The 21149-nt window shown below is 41.7% G+C and overlaps 1 protein-coding gene across 1 annotated transcript in view; it reads right to left on the minus strand.

The window, feature by feature from the left end:
• MYO1E (myosin IE) overlaps positions 1-8248 on the minus strand; it is a 171567-nt gene extending 163319 nt beyond the window's left edge. Inside the window, exons 1-2 of the mRNA XM_006902783.1 lie at positions 8159-8248; positions 3743-3886 (exon numbers count right to left, since the gene is read on the minus strand). Coding sequence (XP_006902845.1) covers positions 3743-3886; positions 8159-8248 — 234 coding nt within the window. The remainder of the gene's footprint in view (positions 1-3742; positions 3887-8158) is intronic.
• Positions 8249-21149: the final 12901 nt, after the last annotated feature.

Genomic DNA, 21149 nt, shown 5'->3' on the forward strand with positions numbered 1-21149 from the left:
AATCAAAAAAGGAATGCATCAGGAAGGCATCCTGTCTCCATACTTTTTCAATCTTATATGTGGAACAGATCATTCAGGAGGCTGGGCTTTATGAGGAGGAATGTGGTATCAGGATTGAGGAAGACTCATTAACAACCTGCAATGAGCAGATGACACAACTTTACGTGCTGAAACTGAGAAAGAACTGAAGCACTTGTTACAGAAAGTCAAGGACTGTAGTCTTCAATATGGATTGAAGCTTAACATCAAGAAGACAAAGATTCTCACCAATGAGCCAAATGGCAGCATCATGATAAACAGAAAAGAAATTGAGGTTGTTAACAATTACAGCTTGCTCAGCTCCACAATCAACACTCTTGCCACCAGTAGTCAGGAAATCAAAAGATGTATTGCATTGAGAATATCTGCTGTCAGAGACTTCTCCAGAGTGCTAAAGAGCAAGGATGTCAGTCTAGAGACTAAGGTGCACATGATCAAGCCCACAGTCTTCACAATAATTTGTTATGCATCAGAAAGCTGAACAGTGACTAAAGATGACAGAAAAAGAATTGATGCCTTTGAGTTGTGATGGTAGAGAAGAGTATTCTCACCAAGAGAACAAACAGGTCTTTCTCTGAGAGGGTGAAACCAAGTTTCTCCTTAGAGGCTAGGATTTTGAAACTCTGTCTCACATACTTTGGGCACATGGGCAAGAAGAGGGACCAGTCCCTGGAGAAGGCCATCATGTTCAGAAGGGTGGAGGGACAGCACAGGAGAGGAAGACCCTGGATAAGATGGATTGATACAGTGACTGAGATAAAGGGGACAGGTGTGCCAGAGTCAGTAAGACTGGCTCAGGATAGGGCAGGCTTCAGAGCTATTGTGCATAGGGTCCTTATGAGTCACAGACAACTCAAGGGCACATAATGACGACAATCTTTATGGGGAGGAGTAAGATTGTCTGAATTGATAGACTGACGGTTGGTAACTAGAGCTGTCATATTTTTCCTTTCATATCAAGTGCAGGTGGAGATTGCCCATTTTGCTCCCACAGACCCATTAGTGGGTCTGAATCACCAGAGAGGGATGGGTTGGCAGTCCAGCTCTCTATCAGCTATGCCACTGGAGTTCCCTCTTGAACAAAAACCACATTTCCATGGAAATAATATAGTTACATTGATCCTACATTCCAATAAATAGTTTAGCTACTGGAAACTGGACTTTAATGAGCTTATCAAAAAACCAGTCCTCCAATTAAAACAGTTTCTTTGGTAAAATGCATTCAAATTTCCAAGAAGTAACTCTACAATTAAATTCTTGGAACACAACCTCAAAAGAAATATGACGGGAACTAATAAACTTGCCTCTGCCCATCATCATCATCGTAACAATAACTGATGTTAATGTTTACTTCTTGCTTGTCAAATTCAGTATTCACTTAACCCTACAGAGCCCAAAGTGGGCAGTTTTATTATCATACCATTTATAGACCCAGAAACCAAGGTACACACCTCACAAAACTTGGTTATGATCACCAAGTCCATGATAGGGCCATGACAGGTCCACGTGGACCAGCTCTGTATCCCAACTCTTGATAGTCTATTTTCTGCCAGTTTTCATATGTCATGGGTCTTGCACATAACTCTTTTGGTAATGATTCAGACAAAGTGAGCATTTTTTTAAACAAATAAAAATTTACAATTATTTCCATACAGTTTTGTTAAATGGAGCCCTGATCTGATATCTAAAGCAGAGGTCAGCAATTTTTGTTATTTTTTCACTAAGTATTTTAGGCTTTGAAGCTATATAGTCTGGTTCAGTTATGTATTCCACCCTCTGCATGAACGCAGCTACAGACACCATGTAACTGAAAGGGCATAGTATTGTCCCAATGATTAGTTAGTTACAAAACCAGGTGATGGGCGCTATTTGGCTGCATGCAGTGGGTTGTCACCACTGAAAAGGATGCTATTATGATGTTGCTAACAAAAATGAACATACCTGTAAGCCCTTAAAGGAGGTTTAAAGACTTGGCTACCTCAATAGAGACATCCCTCAGATATACGGGCATGTTCTGTTCTGGTCCACAGCAACAAAGTCTCACCATTTTTTTATGGATATAAAAGTTATGCTTATACAACACTATAGCTTAAGAAGCAAGCAGTAGCATTATGAAGCAGGAAATATTTTAAGAATTACCAAAAAGTGACAGAGACTCAAAGTGAATAAACGTTGTTTGGGAGATGGTGGCAATTAGACTTATTCAAACCCAGCGAGGCTGCACACCTTCAACTGGAGGTGGGGAGGGGAAAAAGACAACATCTGCAAAGTGCCATAAAATGAAGTACATGCAAAAAAATCTCTGCAACAGGAAAGAGACAGCACAGGGTCAGTCTGAATGGCCCAATTGTCTGTGGAATAATGTTACTAATTAGTATTGCTTAATAAATGCTTGCTGCATTGAACTTTCCATTCACTTGTAATGAGATAGGCAGTCTTGGCAAAAGTATTGCTATACAGACTTGGGTGTTTTTAACTATTAGCCAAAATAAATAGTATTTTTTAAAAAATAGACTAGAATGTATACATGAGAAAACCATTCCTCTTCATTCTAGTTCAGGACTCCAGGAAATTTTTAGGTTGAAATTCAAAATGTCTATCAGCTGGAATTCTTGGTTAGAGAAAATGATTAAGCTCTTGGCTACTTGCTGAAAGTTTGGGGGTTTGAAACCACCCAGAGGCACCTCAACAGACAACTTTGTGAAATGCTTCCAAAACGTTACAGCCTTGAAACCCCAGGGAGCTGTTCTTGGGGGCAGCAATGAGTTGTCATGAGTAAGATGGACTCAAGAGCTGACAATATGCAACAACAGAAGCAAAACTCCACCTTTTAATAAACCATATTAAGACCTATGTCACTGCCTGACAGATAGTACACACACCTTTGCATGTCTCTGGTTGACTCTGCAATGATGCTAGTAAGACATTTTTCACAGTTGCATCAACATAACTTTTGGATTCCAGAGATAAAGCAAATATTGCCATTTGCACCTTGTGATGAAGTCAACACACATTTGAGTCAAATTTTCATGCTGAATTTTAAAAAACCCTTAAAACAAAACAAAACAAAACAAAACACAACTAAACCAGCATCTGGTAAGATAAAACTGAAACATAAAAATAACTCAGGAATGTCAGGTATTTTCAACGATTTTCTTAGTTGATCTTCTTGTGTTTTCTTTAGTAAACAAAAGAACGCAGAAAAACTGGCAAAATAAGCTTTTTTTTTTTTTTTTTTTTTTTTTTTGCATGGGGCTGTCTTTTTTAAGCCTTTTAAGTCAGCAGTTTAATACCTGTTTACCAACGAGGGCACACCCCAAGAAAACTCTACCAAGATTTTCTCTGGAACCAGCAGAACTATTTAGACTCCATATGCATAGAACACCCAGAGGTTGTAAGAGTAGAATGTAGGCTGCATCCTGATTTTTGTAAAATGACAAAAAAAAAAATCATTTACTAAGGCCCTTACCCTTTACCCGGTCTAAACCAAGGGACCAAAACAAACAAACAAACCAAAAGAATAGCAATAACAACAACAAAAACACCCCAACCCCCCCAACCAAAACCTCATTCTGAAATGGTGACAATGACGTGAGCACCTATTGGAATTCAGACAGCTCGCCTTACATCAGCAGTAAAGCCACGTTGCACCCAAACATTATCGTATAACCTAGAAATATCTCAAGACAACAACAAAGGATACAAAAATATAGTCGTCCATGTATCTCTTCTTGAGGTTCTCCACGATGGCGTTCTCCGTGATCTTGGAGAGCAGCACCATGTCGTCCACGCCACTGTGCTTGACATTTTGGCTCTGCCAGTGGTACCGGTAGGCACCCTTGCTTCCCTGAAAATGGAAAACACACAATCATTAGGCTAATTTGTTTTTTCCATGGTTCTTTTTAAAGCCATTAATTTCCTAGATATTTTCAAATTAAATGCAATAGAACAAACCAAGGAGCAGTTTTTAGATCGATAGGTCTGAATTTCCAGAGCTCTGCTGTGACAGTCCGCAGGGAGCCGCACTGCTAACCCTAAGGCAGGGCCTCTCCGGTGACTTGTATCCACCAGCGGCTCCACAGAGCAAGATGCATGATCTCCCAGAAACCCAACAGAGGGCCAGCTATGAACCAGTTCCCACTCAACGACAAGAAAAAGAAAATAAAAACAAAAACTCGATTCAAATTCCACTCCAACTGCCTACAAGTCAGGGACCTTTGCCTAAGCGAGCCTGTGTCACTTCCTCCTGTCTTCTCTCCAAGAAATAAACTGAACTCAAAAGAATCACTATGAGGTTTTTAAATAACACAGTGAAGTGCACAATGTGTCTAAAATGTAGCCAATGAACAACTGCCTCTAATAATTTTATTGTTTTATAGAATCGATCACTGAAAATAAGCAATGAGATACAAACACAATAGACTTGCTTTGTAAATTCTATGACAGTCTTTTTAAATTGAAAAATGCACAGTTTGCAGTGGTCAGATTGTGCCATAAATTCTAAAGTCAACTAAATTCACATTCAAAAGATAAACTGCATTTGGGTGACTGATCACAAAAGGAGTGAATGAGGACAGGTAATGGTGACCACAGTTAACTTATCTTGATCACCTGGTCCCCTGGCCTCCTTGGATGGATGAAGCTTTGGCCCTTGACTACTCACTAGTTTGCAATTTAACACAAGAGAGACCTCTGAACACTCTGTGGGCAGTAAGGTTTTCTTTCATTTAACATTTCTTTTGTGAGGGCTCCTGTGGGCTCAGTTATAGGACAAATTCTAGACTGAGATGTTGAGAAGAGACCTACATATACACTGGAGGGCTGATAGTTGCTGAAGGACACAGGCAAAACATTTAAAGTACCCACAAGTCAATACATAAACATGCACTAAACATTATTTAACACGTTGCCGCGCACTTCTTAAATTGACGGCTGTGCTCAGAAACATATTTGCCGTCATTTGCACAAACGTGTTAAGTGTGTTACTCATATGTCCAAGGGAGAGAAGGTGACATTAATGGATCAACACAATGTTGAATTGCCAGGAGAGAACAGAGGAAGAAGGGTATTTCTCACAATTTACAATCGTTGGTGTAAAAACAAACAACTAGTTCATTTGAAATAATAGCAAATATTACATGGCAAGCTACTGAAAGAATCTCTCTTTCTTCAAAACACTTTAGGCACCGCACTCATGATATAAGTGTGGTGGAGGCTCAACTGAGGAAGACTCAAGTCTTGTCTTTTCTCTCTGGGACTTCAATACCTCTTGGGTGAGTCTGAATAAAGGGAATAAACAATTTTAAATGAGTACCACGTTCTCACACATCAAACTTAAGATGAAAAAAAGGTACAAGAATCTTCTTGAGAAAAGAAAGGAAACACAATGAATGCTATCTTAAATTTGTTACTCTGGCGGGAGTTGTTGGCTGTCAGTCAATACCATAAATGTCACTAAATTGAATATGTGATAAATGTAGAACTGAGAATTGTTTTTATCTTTTTTCCCCATAACTAAATTCTTTTATCACAAAGCATTTTTAAATGAGATATTATAGTAGACAATAGCTTGAATGAAATTACAGAGAATACATTTATTTTTTTTAAATGCGAGAAATAAAATCTTTTCAAGAATGAGAATGACATAAATATTCCCTTTAGGTAAACATACTGCCCCCAAAAGAACCATAAAATTGTTTCCTGTTTTCTCAGAGGAAGACACAGGTCCTTCAGCGAAAAGTAAATTCTAAGAGGTTATGAGAAAAGCAAAACTCTGGTGGCCTAGTGGCAAGCAGCTGTACTTCAATCCCAAAGGCATGAGGTTCAAGGCCACTAGCTATTCCATGGGAGAAGGATGGGCAATCTCCTCCCATGAGATTAAATGCTTCTGAGAACCTTCCAGAGGGTCAGCTATGGGTCAGTTGTGATTCTATGGTAAATAACAACAACAACAACGACAGAAAAGCAATTCTTTCTTACAAGATAGCCAGCAACGGGGCCACCACTGGAGGAGCATGCCAGTATCATGGATTCCAAGCTTCAGAAAGGGAGATTGGAAGGCTTGCCAACACATCATATCCTATAACAATATTTGATATAGAACACTTTCTCAGAGCCACATACAAATTACCTCAACCTTTGCAACATCATTATCATCACCCTCACCTGTGGCAAAACAGAAAGAGAGAGAGAGAAACCCTGGCCATAGTACGATTCACATCAAATACCCACAGTGTACTTACAATCAGGTAACCATTCCTTGGTGCTCCACCCCAGCATTCACTTCCCTCCTTGTCCAATTCAGCTAATGTTTTTTAAGGAACCACCAAATTTACTCTGCTTGGAAAACCAAAGCCTCACAGGAAAGGAATGAATATCTTTTACTTGGTATGTTTGCTTGTTTTTAATCCCAACAGAGATCTACCTATTTAAAGAAGCTGTTATTTTTCTTTTTGAAAAATGTTAAGCATAGTCTCCCCTCCCCCCCCAAAAAAGATGGCCCTAAAAAAAAAAGATGGGGTATGAATAAGCTATAGTTTAACCTTGACAAAGGACAAGAAACAACCATAGTCATGGTGTCTGTTTTTGCATTGATCCACAGAAACTGCTTTCTCAAGGTAACATTGGTCTTGGCGTCCAATTGTCCAGTCCAATGTCCTTTCTCCGTCCTCAGTGTATATTGATACATCATTATCTGTTCTGTCTCAAATGCTATTTCTTCCTCCTCCTAATGGCAACTCTTTTCCCATTAGAATAGCACTACCTGTGCAGTTCACAGATTCTCTTGATCCCAAATAGTGCCAAAGATTTGCTGCCCTCAGGGTACACTTCTCTCACTCATGTTGTAGGGCTCATCTACAATGGATGAGTGGTCAGTTCTTTGAACAGTTATTATACATAAGCCAATGAGTTAGGTGGTTTGGGGGGACAGTGCAAGAGAGGAAGACCCTTGATGAGATGGACTGATTGAGTGACTGGGGAAATGGGCGTGAGTGTGTTAGAGACAATTAGATTGGCACAGGATAGAGCAGGGTTTAGGGCTGTTTTACATTGGGTCACTATAAGTCGCAGGCAACTTGATGACGCATAACAACAACAAAAACAACAATTGTTGTGAGGTGTCACTGAGTTAATTACAACTCATATGGACAACAAGAGTTCACTACAACCCTATGAACAACAGATAAAAACCTTGCCTTGTACCACGCCATCCTCATGAGTGCCACCATACTCAATTGTGAGTCATTATGCTAACCCATCTCCCTCTTTTTTGTCAATTCTTTATTTTTCCCAGCATGAAGCCCTTTTTGCCAACCCTCCTGACAACATGTCCAAAGTGTATGAGATGATGTTTCACCATCCTTGCCTGGTTGCCCTTCCCCAAGACAGAGTTGTGTGTTCCTTGACAGTCTACTGGTATTCAATACAATTCAAATAATATTCCAGAACAAACCTATGAGAGAGAGGTTAACATTCTTGAACTACATAGAAGGAAACTGAGATTTTCTAACTAGTAAAGTGAGATCTGAACCCACGTTTCTACAATTATAAACTCTCCCAAATCTGGGTTTTGGTTTGGTTTTTTACACTCTCTGGTATTTACTGGTGATTTCTACCTGTTTAGTTAAAGACGGCAACAAAATGCAGATCTTCGAAACAGAATTCACCATTTAAAAGACGATATTAATTTTCTAAGCTTTGATAACTACTACTTCCATTTAGCATTCGAGGCTAAAACACTGATGTTATTTTTTGACTTGACATATTTCCTGTATTCAAATGGGCACAAAACTATTTCTCTCTCTACCTCTCCCCAGCTTCCTCTTTCCCTCTCCTTGGCCATTGAGCACATTACCTAAACTGACTCCTCTAACCTTCACCAAGCAGCTACTGCAAACTGCAAATTATTCTCTTTATTTTACTGATGAGCTCACCCTAAATGGTCCAAGGTCTTCTAATTTTAACTTCTCCATTTACTGACTGCCAGTTACTATCACCTTACTCCTCCTTGCCACAAAATAAAAACATTCTGATGAGGTAAAGGGAGGGAGGAAAGGAGGGCAGTCAGGAAGGAAAAGCTGGACTGCCCAGATACTCAAGGAGAAGGCTCAGACCCCACCCGGCAGGCAGATGAAAGCTGGGAGAAGGCTGGGACCGGAAAGGGCACGATGATGTCAGCAGGGAAGTCGGAAACCAAATTTGGATGCATAGACTCTTATCCCAGGCCAGGAAAGCTTAAAACATCCCATAATGAAAGAGAACAGATTTCTACTGTGTTGTAGCAGGTGTCCTCAAGAAAGTTCCACTCATAGGGACCCTACGTACAACTGAATCAAACACTGTCTAGTCTTGTGCCATTCTAAAATGCAGGACAACACAATCAGGTAACAGAATGACCTCTGACTTTCCCAGAGATGTTGCTTGGAGCATAGTCAGATGACCATTTCTAATTCCCAAACGATGACTGTGGTATCGTGGGATTATTGTTCAATATGGTTTTTCTAGCCATCAGTTTTGACTTTTACCACATGGCTGGTGGGAACATGAATTACGGTGTGTATTAACGACTTGTGATGGGATTGGTCAGTTTCCCCATCCCACCAGGCTTAAATTAAGCAGGCTTTGCAACAGAAGTTAGGAATCTTATTACCAGCAAGAAGCAGCAGAGAATGCAGTGTGAGTCCTTCAGGGTCAGACATTTCTGCTCTAGTCAGATTGAGACCTACAGGAAAGTAGTCGCAGTCTCAGTAGAAAACCAGAACTAACATGAGAGAGAGCTGACTTGGGAATGCTGTGCCATGGAGCCAGACCCAGGGACCATCTCCCAAGCTTGCTGGAGGATTCAAGGGAAACACCATTGGCAACACTAAAAGAGTTTTGTACGGTACAAAACTGAAAGGTCTATGAGCACGCTCAGGAAGTTGTTCTGACTGTGGAATTGTATCCTGCTGCCAACCTGAATTGTACTCTGTTAACATCTCTAATAAACCCCGTAACTGTGAGTATGGTTCTGTGAGGTCTGTGTGAACATTGCAATGATTTTCAGACCTAGTACAGAGCCGTACAATTGGTATTAGAATTAGCAGAAGTAGAGAAGGGAGCATGGAGACCATATCTGACCATATGGGGATGGTTTTGTATTGTGGATGTTGCTGATGGGGCCTGTTCCCCTTTATGAAGTTAACTGATATCAGCCTTGGCAGGCTCCACATCACTCACACTCTTTGCAATGCCCTATGAAGCAAAGGCAGAGAGTTTACTTGAGACCACAGAACACTGTATCTAGTGACCTGAGTGTGAGACTATGAATTACAGTTCCAGAACAAATGAATACCACCTGCTTCCCCTCAGTTTCTTCCTTCCACCCCTGGCTGAAAGGCTAGGGCAAGGACTGGCTGACACATAGGCTGTGAGGAAGAACTGCAGTGGTAGGACTTCCCCTTCTTTGTGAGGCACAGTATTCTTCACAGATGGCAAGTGCCCTGTTCATCACACAAGATTCTACTTCCTTCTCATCTGTGGGTTTCTTTTTGATTGAGTCTTTTTATTTTCCATTAAACAAGTGGTAACATTTTAAACAAGTTTCCAGTATACTTCTTTCCTGGATGATCTTTAAAGAATGGGATAGGGCTTTGCAGAGAGAATAGCTGAAATAATAATAATATAATAGATAATGACATGTTACTCTAAGCACTAATATTACAAATTAATAAGGTATCATTTCCCATTAGATAATAGCTGAATATAGACTTTCTCTGGTCTTCATTTAGTTTATAATAAGGATAATTCTAATAAGCTATCAATTCACACATAAATTCTGGTATGTAGGAGTACTTCCATATCCCTAGAGTGGACTGATTTGTTCAAGTAGGAGGTGGCACTTAGTTACAGGAGGCCCTGACGTGGAGGGGACAGCCCAGCTGTGGTGCCAGAGCCATTCAGTCAGATTGACTGAATCCTGACCTGAAAAGGTGGAGTGTCGCTGGTTGCTGTGTGTTCAGCAGGGTGGGGACTAGGAAGAGCAAAGGTGAGTCCTTTCTCAAAGGCAGGGATTATTCTTTCCCTGAAAGACTATGTTCAATTCACCCTCAGAGAAAGCGCTAATGTAGGCCTGGCCTGTTTCCAGGGCAGTGCTGCAAACATTCAAGCCAGTGTCCCACAGAGCAATTTTCTTCTTTGGTCCATCCAGGAGGGAGGAGGAGACCATACAATGGGTGGGAACTACCCTCTTCAGATGCCCAGAAAAGGGAGGCATTAAATGAGCCCCATAAATACAATAAGGCCAGTGTTGGGCAGGACCTCTGGGGGAGGGTGTGACCACAAATAAGGTCTCTTAGATACTCTTCTAAAAGGAGCACACACTGCATAGAGCTGTCAAGAGAGCAATGTGGAAACAAGAACCAAAATTTTAGACACGCAGAATAAGGTAGAAAAATTCTCATTCTCTTTAATCTGGCAATTTTATTTTTAGGAAGTCAGCTCAAGCTAGAGGATCACATATGAGTCAGTGTCAATTCCCCAGCAACAGATGTGTTTGTTGGTATATCTATCTGTGAAAGGGGGCTTGGTGATGCAGTGGTTAAGCATTTGGCTATTGATAAGAAAATTCGCAGTTTGAACTATTAGGAACTCCTTGGGAGGAAAATGTGGCAGTCTACCAGGTGGACTGATACAGTGACTGCAGCTTGAGCATATTAGAGACTGAGGATGGTACAAGATAGGGCAGGGTTCAGATCTATTGTTCATACTCTTAGTGACCCCTAAGAGTACTTGACTCAATGAATGGCACCTAACAACAACAACAACTTCTGTAATGCTAGCAGACTTGGAAACCTTATACAACAGTTCTACTCTGTTAGGGTTGCTAAGATGACAACAGATCTGGTTTAGATACCTGCAAAATATGCCAAGAGCTACCTATAAAGACATTCTCTGTGGCAAAGTTGATAAAATGGGACCCTGGAAACATTGTTAGGGGATTGATTAGAATATGGCACCCCCTACAAAGGAGTATGATGTAGCCGTTAAAAGGAATTTGCACCCTCTGTCACAGCAAGTGCTTTCCCATACATTGATGAAAAATCAAAGTCAATGTGTAGAACAAGTATAGGCTGTTTACATTTTTAAGAAGCATGGGTTTTAAGAAGTATGGTTTTCTTAGAATATACACAAGGTAGCTTTGGAAAGAGAATCTGGGGTTTTGTGAGAAGACTTTCACTCTATTGTTTTAGACTTTTCTGTACGGTTTGCATTTCCACCTATATCCATATGTTAGTAAAATGTAAAAATAAATAGAAACATTGAAAGCAATGCCAGTACAAGCTAGACTTTTCTGAGATGGTGTTGGGCACTGACCCATCTAGCTAAGCAAAAATTCAAAATTATCACCATTAAAAGTAGGGGTTTTTTTGACTGCTAACAGAGTTGAAGAGTTATGCAGATGACACAACCTTGCTTGCTGAAACTGAGGAGGACCTCATGCACTTGCTGCGAAGGGTCAAGGACTGCAGCCTTCAGTATGGACTAAGGCTCAACCTCAAGAAGACAAAGATTCTCGCCACTGGACCAATTGGCAGCGTCAGGATGGATGATGAAGAGATTGAGAGTGTTCACAGCTTCACTTTGCTCGGCTCCACAGTTAACACTCTTGGTACCAGCAGTCAGGAAATCAAAAAGCGTATCACGATGGGAAAGTCTGCCGTTAGGGACCTCTCAAACATACTCAGGAGCAACAGTGTCTTTCTGGAGACTAAGGTGCACCTGATACAGGTCATGGTATTTGCAATCGCTTGTTATGCATCAGAGAGTTGGACAATGACTAGGGAGGACAGAAGGAGAGTGGATGCTTTTGAGCTGTGGTGCTGGAGAAGGGTATTGAATGTACCCTGGACTGCCAGGAAAACAAACAGATCCATCTTGGAGAGGATTAAACCAAGCTGCTCCTTGGAGGCAAGGATTCTGGGGCTTCGTCTGACATACTTTGGACATGTTGCCAGGAGGGACGGGTCCTTGGAGAGGGACATCATGCTTGGGAGGGTGGAGGGACAGCACAGGAGGGGAAGACCCTCTATGAGATGGATTGATTCGGTGACTGGGGTAATCAGGATGGGTGTGTCAGAGGCGGTGTGGTTGGCGCAGGATAGAGCAGGGTTTAGAGCTGTTGTGCATAGGGTCGCTATGAGTCGGAAACGACTCGATGGCACATAACAACAACAGAGTTGAAAGGTGGATTGGGAGATGCTCTCTGCACAACAAGGTATTAATCTGACTACAACAGTTGAAAGGTTCACTGCTATCACTGATGAGCAGGTGAGGCTGTCCTAACATTTTCTAATTGTCCAAACTGCTGCACACTCTGTCATCTCTGACACGGACTATTCCTTCTCCCTTCAGTCCTTCTCCTGCCTATGTCTTTGAGATCTGTGATTCGCTGGGAGGTCTCGTCTCATAACAACTCAAAGACCATCAGACAAAAGTCTCATGTGACTTATGTGATGTCTTATGTAGGCTGACGTACACAGTCACAGACAGTGGTAAATAATGGGCAATAAATAACAAGTCTGACTTCCAGGAAACCTGTAACTAGAATCCCCCATTTTAAAAAAAAAAATAATACCATCCTAAATAGCAGATAAACCCCATTCTTATTATCACCTATGAACCATGATCTGTCCTGCAGATGAACTGTGTGCTCCTAGTGGATTTTTCTGTTCCAGTGAGTTATAAGCAGAAAGCAACAAAACTATTTAGTCTCTCAGTTAATAGTTCGGCATGTTTATCTTTTGTATTTCTGCTCTTTGAAATGATACATTCCCATTTCAAATGATAGTTGGAGCAACCAACAATCAGTGTTCTTGATGTTGATTGCCGTCAAGTCGAGCATGACTCACAGCGACCCTGTGAACAAAAGACCTGAAGTCTTTCTGTAACTATTAGGTTTGCAATATATTTCAAGACTGAAATTTGTAGTATACTGAATTAGGTAAAATGGCTCTTCTAGCTACAGTCTTCTACAAGAATGAGGAAGCATTTGTATTAAAGAGGCAGAATTGGGTGGACTACAAACCCCAACCTACCAGAAGGTATTACCCAAGTTGCCACCCTTAGTTCTCCTGGGGGTGTGGTGTATAGTGCTAAGGAACTGCACTGCCAATGCAAAGGTACTTGGTTTGACTCCACCGGCTGTTTAATGGTTGAAAGATAGGTAATCTCTATTCCTATAAGATTAACTACCTCTTAAAACCTGCCAGAGAGTCCGCTGTGAGTCAGTCCTGACTTGATAGTATACAACAGCAGTAGATAAAGGAATGCTTGTGGAAGTTCATGCTCGTGAAAGTTCAATGCTTGCTTCCTTGGGAACATTACATTTAATCTGACCCAGCTGTGCCACCAGCCAACAACCTCAACGTGTGGGCTCCTGGCCCATCTGTGTTCACCACTCTCTATGACCAAGAACATCAGCCTGCAGGATAATCCACAATCACACATTTCTCTGATGGTTTTTGAGTGTCCGTGATACCTTCTAGCAAAGCGCAGACCTCAAAGCCCTAGACGAGAGTGGGAGGACAAAAAGGAGGAGGAATAATTAATGTCAGAGATGACATTTGGGACATTGCTAATCTCTCTCTTATAGTAATTAATGTATTAATCATTATCAAAGAAATTATTTGTGCAGAACTTATATGCCCTAATATTTTGATGATGTGAAGACGTGTGTTTGAAGCAAGTGGGTGCTTTGCCTATGTAACAGAAGACAGAGAATCTAAAGGAGGAAGTGTTAGTGGGAGACTCAGAGAGGGGACAGGTAGCAGCAATGACCCACCTCATCCCTCCACCCTTAGGTGACTGGAACTTAACATATTTACTCAACAATTTACTGAAATATATATCAATGCTTTTACACAACCTCATCTAATTGTCATGACGCCTGCAAGACAGAGATGTCATAATTCCCATGTTGTTACTTTACCCAGGAGGAAACTGAGTTGTAAAAGTCATATTCTTTCCAATGCTCCAAGTTGCTATTGGTTGGTGGGAGTGGGAGGTTAGGAAATTATTTTGGAGTGTAGGTACTTTTATAAAGATTTTGGTCATTCTAGGAGAATCCATAGTGTTCTATCATGTGCCAACCTCACCTCAGAACTCATATACTGGCTTTATTGATGGGGTTGAGAACTGCTCAGTTTTAAGGCTTTGGTGTGAACGTAGTTGTAGCTGCCACTCCCTCTAGCCTCACCTCTACCCACAGGATGGAGATGAGTGCTTCTGACTACAAGCCAACCACAAGTTTGCAGCATTTGGTCTGTAGATAATTTCCTCTTCAATTTGTAGAAACACTAGTATCTACACTAGGGTTCATATTTTCTTTCTGCCTAAAAGCTCCATCATATTAACTGTTTTAAGAAGGAAGGCACCCCACTTCCACTGAGGTTCGTCTATCTACCACTTGGATATGGTGAATTCTGACTTTTATTCACATACCACACACACTCTGGGATTTGCTAACCCCCAGTCACGTTCAACTCCTTTCACACCTTTTCTATACCTGAGCTCCACCAGTCCCTTATGGCTTTAGATTTTTTTATAACTGAGCTGCCCTTTCTACTTTGGCTTAATCTTAAAGAACCACCTCCCCCAAATCACTGGTATGTTGTGCTAGTTTCTTTCTTTGGTGTGTGTAAAAAAGAATAATGAAGACCTCTATTTGGAAGTAAACAATGTGTACCTGTGGATCACCGTGGTGCCATGCTCCACAAGTGAGAATTATCTGGGGCCTGTTCTTCCCATTTTCAAACCTACTCGTGGAGAATTTAAATGGCATCTGATCTAATTCCCAGATTTGGCTTTCTCTGCTGTGGAAAATCTCACATGGCAAGACCAGAATTCCTCTTTGTTAACTGAGTAAGTGAAAGCCATGGTTTTGTTTTCACAAGTAGAGATGACCTTGAATTTGTGTTCCCATTCTCTGCATTTCCCTCAAGGTCCCAAGACCCCTGCTCTGGCCTGGCACTGCCAGGGCCTGTCCTGAGACAGAGGAGGAAATTATCTCTTGGGCATCATTCCCTCCACAGGAAGCATCACCTTAGGCATTAGCAGCACTGTTTTGTCCTTTCTCTATTGCTATGAAACTAAGAACTGTGATTTTTCTCCTGCTGGTAACAAAGGCCCTTCTTAAAACCTCTTTATTTGGGCCGAAGAGCTCCTGTGATGCAGGCAGAGGTCAAGCGCTCCACTTGCTAGCCAAAAAATGTTAGTGGTTCAAATCCACTAGCTGCTCCAAAGCAGAAAGACATGGCAGTTTGCTTCCACAAAGATGACAACTTTGGAAAGCCTATCAGACAGTTTTACTCTGTCGTATAGGACAGCTATGAATCAGGATGATCTGGCCAGCATGGGTTTGCATTTATTTAGGATAGCTCTCACTTCATAACCCCTATCTCTCCTTTTCTACACAATCCTGCAGTCCTGTGTGCCAGGGCCCTCAGGTTTCACCCCAGGCAGCCCAGACCCTGTAGGGCATCTGTCTTCCCAGCAGTGCAAGAGGACAGGTTCTAGGACCTCTTGATGGGCACAACCACCTCAATAAAGCTACATGCCAGGAGAATGGGGCTGCCCTATAAACCTAGTCTAGAACTCTCAGGTCCATATTTTACACGATAGCAACCATAATAATAAAAAGGATCTTAAACGATAACGGTTGAGTATGATCAGCATATTTAAGTCACAGAACTGTTTGTGTGAAAGTTTTATGATGGCAAATATTTCGCTACCCATAAATTTACCTCAATCTAAAAAGAGGAAGATGGGATGCAAATCTTAGCCAGGTATCTCCTACTTGGCCTTTGCCCACCTCCAACCGCTTGAACCCAGGCCCTCCCCTACATTTTAATTTCCTTTAATAAGAACTTAATTTGAGATTTACTGTGGGTTACATAGTGAATGATCCAGGAAGCACAAAAAGAAGACGGAGGGGATATAGAGTCATTGTATAACAAAGAACTGGCTAACACAATACCATTTCAAGAAGGAGCCCAGGTCCTAGAACCAGCTCAAGCTGCATGGGAGGCACTGGTAAAAAATAAGGCCCCAGGAACCGATGGGATACTGACAATATTTTGACAAACAGACACAGCCCTGGATGTGCTCACCAGGTTGTGCCAAGAAATCTGGAAAACAACTACCTGGCCAAGTGCCTGGAAGAGATCCATATTTGTTGCCATTCCCAAAAATGGTGATCCAACAGAATGTGAAAATCATTGAACAATCTTGCTGAATGTAATAAAAACCCCCAATCAGCTAGAACAGTACATCAACAGAAAATGGCTAGAAATTCAAACTGAATTTAGAAGACGCCAGGACATCAGGAATATCTTTGCTGATGTCAGATGGAATCTGACTGAAAGCAGAGAATACCAGATGGATGTCTATTTGTGTCTTACTGACTATGTAAAAGCATTTGACCGTGTGGATCATAACAAATTATAGTTAACATTGAGAAGAATGGGAATCCTTGAACACTTAATTGTGCTCATGTAAAACCATATACACACCAAGAAGCTGCTGTCTATTAGAGAAAGGGACCACTGCAGGGTTTAAAATCAAGACAGGTATGCATCAGGTCTGTATCCTTTCTCCATGTCCATTCAGTCTTTATGCTGAGAAACTCACGTGAGAAGTGAGGCTTTAAAAAAGAAGAATCTCATAACCTGCACTATGCAGATGACACAACTTTGCCACTGAAAGTGAGGAGGATTTGAAGTACTCAAGAGTGAAGACCAAAGACTTCAATATAGATTAACATCTCAACATCAAGAAAACAAAAATCCTTCGACTGAACGGAAAGAAGTATCATCATGATATTTGGAGAAAAGGTTAAAGTTGTCAACGATTTTATCTTGCATGGATCCACAATCATATTCTTGGTACCAGGAATCAAGAAATTAAAAGATATATTGCATTGGGAAAAGTCTGCTGTCAGGAACTGCTCTGAAATGCTGCAGAGCAATAATGTCAGCTTACAGACTAAGGTGTGCCTGATCAAAACCATCATCATTTTTATTCCTTGCTATTCATCCGGAAGTTGAACAGTGATTAAAGATAACAGAAGAAGAATAGATGCCTTTGAGTTGTGGAGTTAGAGAAGGGTGCTGAATACCCCATGGACTGCCAAATGAACGAACAAGTTAATCTTGGGAAAAGTACAGCCAAGATGTTTCTTAAAAGCAAGAATGGGGAGACTCTCTCTCACATACCTTGGGCATTTGTCAGGAGGGACCAGTCGTTGGAGAAGGACATCATGCTCGGAAGGGTGGAGGGTCAACGTAGGAGGAGAAGACCCTCAGACCCTCTACAAGATGGTTTAGCATGGTGACTGTAACAATGGGCTCAAGTATATCAGATATGGTGAGGATCGTGCAAAATAGGGTAAGGTTGACATCTGTTGTTCATAGGATTATTGCTATGAGCTGTACTCATCTTGATGGCACATAACACCATCAGCATAACAGGATTTCCCACATACTCTATGCTCAGCTTTGTTTTGTGCTCCTAGAGTGTGAGAGAAAAGGAAGAACTCCAGTATTTTTGTACACACTCTTCTTTCTGCTTGAAATATACCCTTGCTTTTCACCTAACCCTGTGTATTTTATTGTTGTTCTTGTTGTTATGTGCCATTGAGTCAGAGCTGACTCCTAGCGGACCCTCCAGTGAGTTTTCAGAGACTGTAAATTGCATGAGAGGAGACCGCCCATCTTTCTCTGGAAGAGTAGTTGGTGGATTCAAACTCCCTGCCTTTGGCCTGGCACTAGGCCACCAGAGCTTCATAGGTGCCATCAAGTCAGTTCTAACTCATAGAGACAATGAAATGAAACACATTCCAATCCTGTACAGTTCTCACAGGTGCCACTATGCTTGAGCCCATGTTGTTGTAAACTCCCAATTCAGTTAATTCCAGGCATCCCGTCTAAAGCATCATCTCATTACACTTAGGAAAAGGCATTGTTTGAGTGCCTGGCTCTCACCGAACCGTTGACTCCTTCAAGAGCAGGAACTGAGTCTCATTCACCGCTCTATTTCATGGTCTAGAGCACACTGGTCTCTGTCTTTTCAGCTGGGGCTCTGGTGACTTGACAACCCATCAAGAACTTATAAATTACTTTAGGGAACTTCTCTCATCACCCTTGAGATTTTAATTCAAAGGTTCAGCTCAGGAATATAATCCCTCTACCTCTCAAGTGCTTTTGTGATGTTGGGGCCAGTTGCCTGGAATTTTACTTGTCACAATTAAAGATATCTACACAGTTTAATATCAGGAAAAGTGTGCATTAGGGTTGCATTCTTTCTCCATACCTATTCAATCTCTATGTAGAACACATCATTTGAGAGGTGAGGCTATATGAAGATGAATGTGGCAGCAGGACTGGAGGAAGACTAATCCACAATCTGCATTATGCAGCTGACATACCTTGCTTGTTGAAAGTGAGGATGATTTGAAGCTCTTGCTGTAGAAGATCAAAGACTACAGCCTTCAATATGGATTGCATCTTAACATCAAGAAAACAAAAATCCTGACCACAACCTCATGATAGATAGAGAAGAGATAGAAATTGTCAATTACTTCACCTTGCTTGGATCCACAGTCAACACCTTTGGCATCAGCAGCCAAGAAATCAAAAGATGTATTGCATTGGGTAAATCAGCTGTCAGGGACCTCTCCAAAGTGCTGAAGAGCAAAGATGTCAGTTTGAAGACTGAGGTGTGTCTGATTAAAACCATGATCTGTTTGATCACTTGTTCTGCATCTTTAAGTTGGACAATGAATAAGGATGACAGAAGAATCAATGACTTTCACTTGCACTTGTCGTGCTGAAGACCACTCAATATCCCATGGACTGTCAAAAGGACAAACTAGTATATCTTGGAAAAAGTGCAGCCAGAGTGCTCCTTGGAGGCAAGGATAGTGAAACGCTGTCTGACACATTTTGAGCATGTTGTTATGAGAGGCTAGGAAAAGGACCTCGTGCTTGAGAAGGTGGAAGGTCAGCAAGGGAGGGAAAGACACTGAATGAGATGGATTGACACAGAGACTTGTAATGGTAGCCTCAAGAGTGTCAGAGACAATGTGGACCATACAAAGTAAGGCTGGGTTCAGAGCCCCTGTTCACAGGGTTGCCACGAGTCACAGTCTGCAGGACGACACTTAACAACAACAACAACTAACAGCAACTAATTATATATAGAACTCTGATGGTCAGGAGTTGTAGTGCTCAACTGCTAACCAAATGGTTGGCTGTTCAAACGAACCACCTGCTCCATAGGAGAAACATTTGGCAATCTGCTACCATGAAGACTGCAGACTGGGAAACCCTGCGAGACAGTTCAACACTGTGCTTCACAAAGGGGGTTTCTGAGCTGAACTAGACTCAGTGACTGCTGTTATTGTTGTTAGGTACCATCAAGTCGAGCACTACATAGGAGTGCTAGCCTGTGCTATCCTGACAATCTCTGACATATGTGAACCCACTACTGCAGTCACTGTGTCAATCCATCTTGTTGAGAGTCCTCCTTTCTCTCACAGGTACTAAATATGCAAAGCTCCCTGGTGGTGCAACTGTTCTACGCTGGAATGGTACAAACCTATCCAGAGGCTCAGCAGCAAAAAGACTAGATGGGTCTGCTCCCATAAAGAGTATAGTCAAGAAAATCCTGGAGCATTTCTACTCAGGTTGCCTGTGAATTGGAATCGACCTGAGGGTCCCTCACATTCCTGGTGGTGCAAAGGGCTAAGCTACCGGGCTGTCAGTGAAAAGGCCAGCCATGTGCATCCACCCAGAGATGCCTCACAGGAAAGGCGTTGGAGACCTCCTCTCGCACACAGGGGATCCCCTACAGTATCGGTTCTTCGTTAAATGTGCATTTAAATGTGACTTAAGCTTTATACCTCTGTTGACAGGACTTTTCATTAACAGAATCACAAGCCAGTTATAAAAGAAAGGGGGGAAGACATTCTTATCAGACTGAATGTCCTAATTTGGGGCATTTTAAATTTAAAATTATAGTCTCGGAAGCAATGACAATCTCTGAGTAAGCTTCTTTAATTGAATTAAAGAGCCAGAATGATGAGGCAGGCAAGCCAGCCTGAAACACCGGCACCCACAGCTCACCATCATTTCACAGACCAGAGAAGAAATAAAAGCAGGAGCATAACTGAACAAATTTTTGCCACATAAAATGAATCACTGCTCTGTACCAAAGAAGAAAGAATTTCCAATTTAAATGCTGCTCAGAGGAAAATAAAAAAATATGCCAAAGTTTATGAGCAGAGTGCAGCAACAGAGTTGATATGAACCTGATTAAAAACAATCCCTCAGGACTCAGTGCTGTTCACAGCGTCTCTTCTACCTCTTGTATAATGACTGCAAAGTGTGCATTATTTTAGGTCATGTGAAATGGAGGGAGTAGGGCTACAGGATAATCCCCTTACTTTTGATGGCTTTCTTATATTATTTTGTTTTTCTGGAAAATTAACTCTTTGCACATGATTGAATGAACATTTTTTTTAAAAAACAAACCTCTGTGTGATTGATGGCATTCCCCTACCTGTATTCAAAGCCAACATGAAAACACCACAAGGGCAATAAAGAACAGGACTTTAAATAGAAGTGAGGCAGGGGAAAAGTGGATAGATCATCTCCTACTTAGGGGTACTGTATCAGGATGTGGAAGGCTCTGGAAGGTGGTCAGGGATGTCTCAGGAGACATAGGAAAACTTTCTAGTGGACTAATTCTGGCATTACCCCAAAGTCCTGGATAAAAGTCAATGCTCAGAGGTGAAGGGCATCACTTAAGAACGTGGACACCAGCCATACTGGGCAGAAATGCCTTCCACAGCTTCTGCTTCTGGCACAAGTGCATCTGGTCACCCGCCTGATCCAGTCTCATCTCTGTATGGTGCCTGATGGACACCATGTTTCTCCAGGGGCAACACTGAGCCCTAAAGACTTTGAACAAAGGATCTGGTCTCCAACTTTGACATATAAGAGATATATTGGCTGATCCAGATGGATCTCAGACCACAGAGTTTGAGGTAGGGCTGGCAGTGGTAGCAGGGC

This window comes from Elephantulus edwardii, unplaced genomic scaffold, assembly GCF_000299155.1.
Source record: "Elephantulus edwardii isolate Elephantulus edwardi_28Jun2011 unplaced genomic scaffold, EleEdw1.0 scaffold00449, whole genome shotgun sequence".
In the NCBI taxonomy this organism is placed as follows: Eukaryota; Metazoa; Chordata; class Mammalia; order Macroscelidea; family Macroscelididae; genus Elephantulus; species Elephantulus edwardii.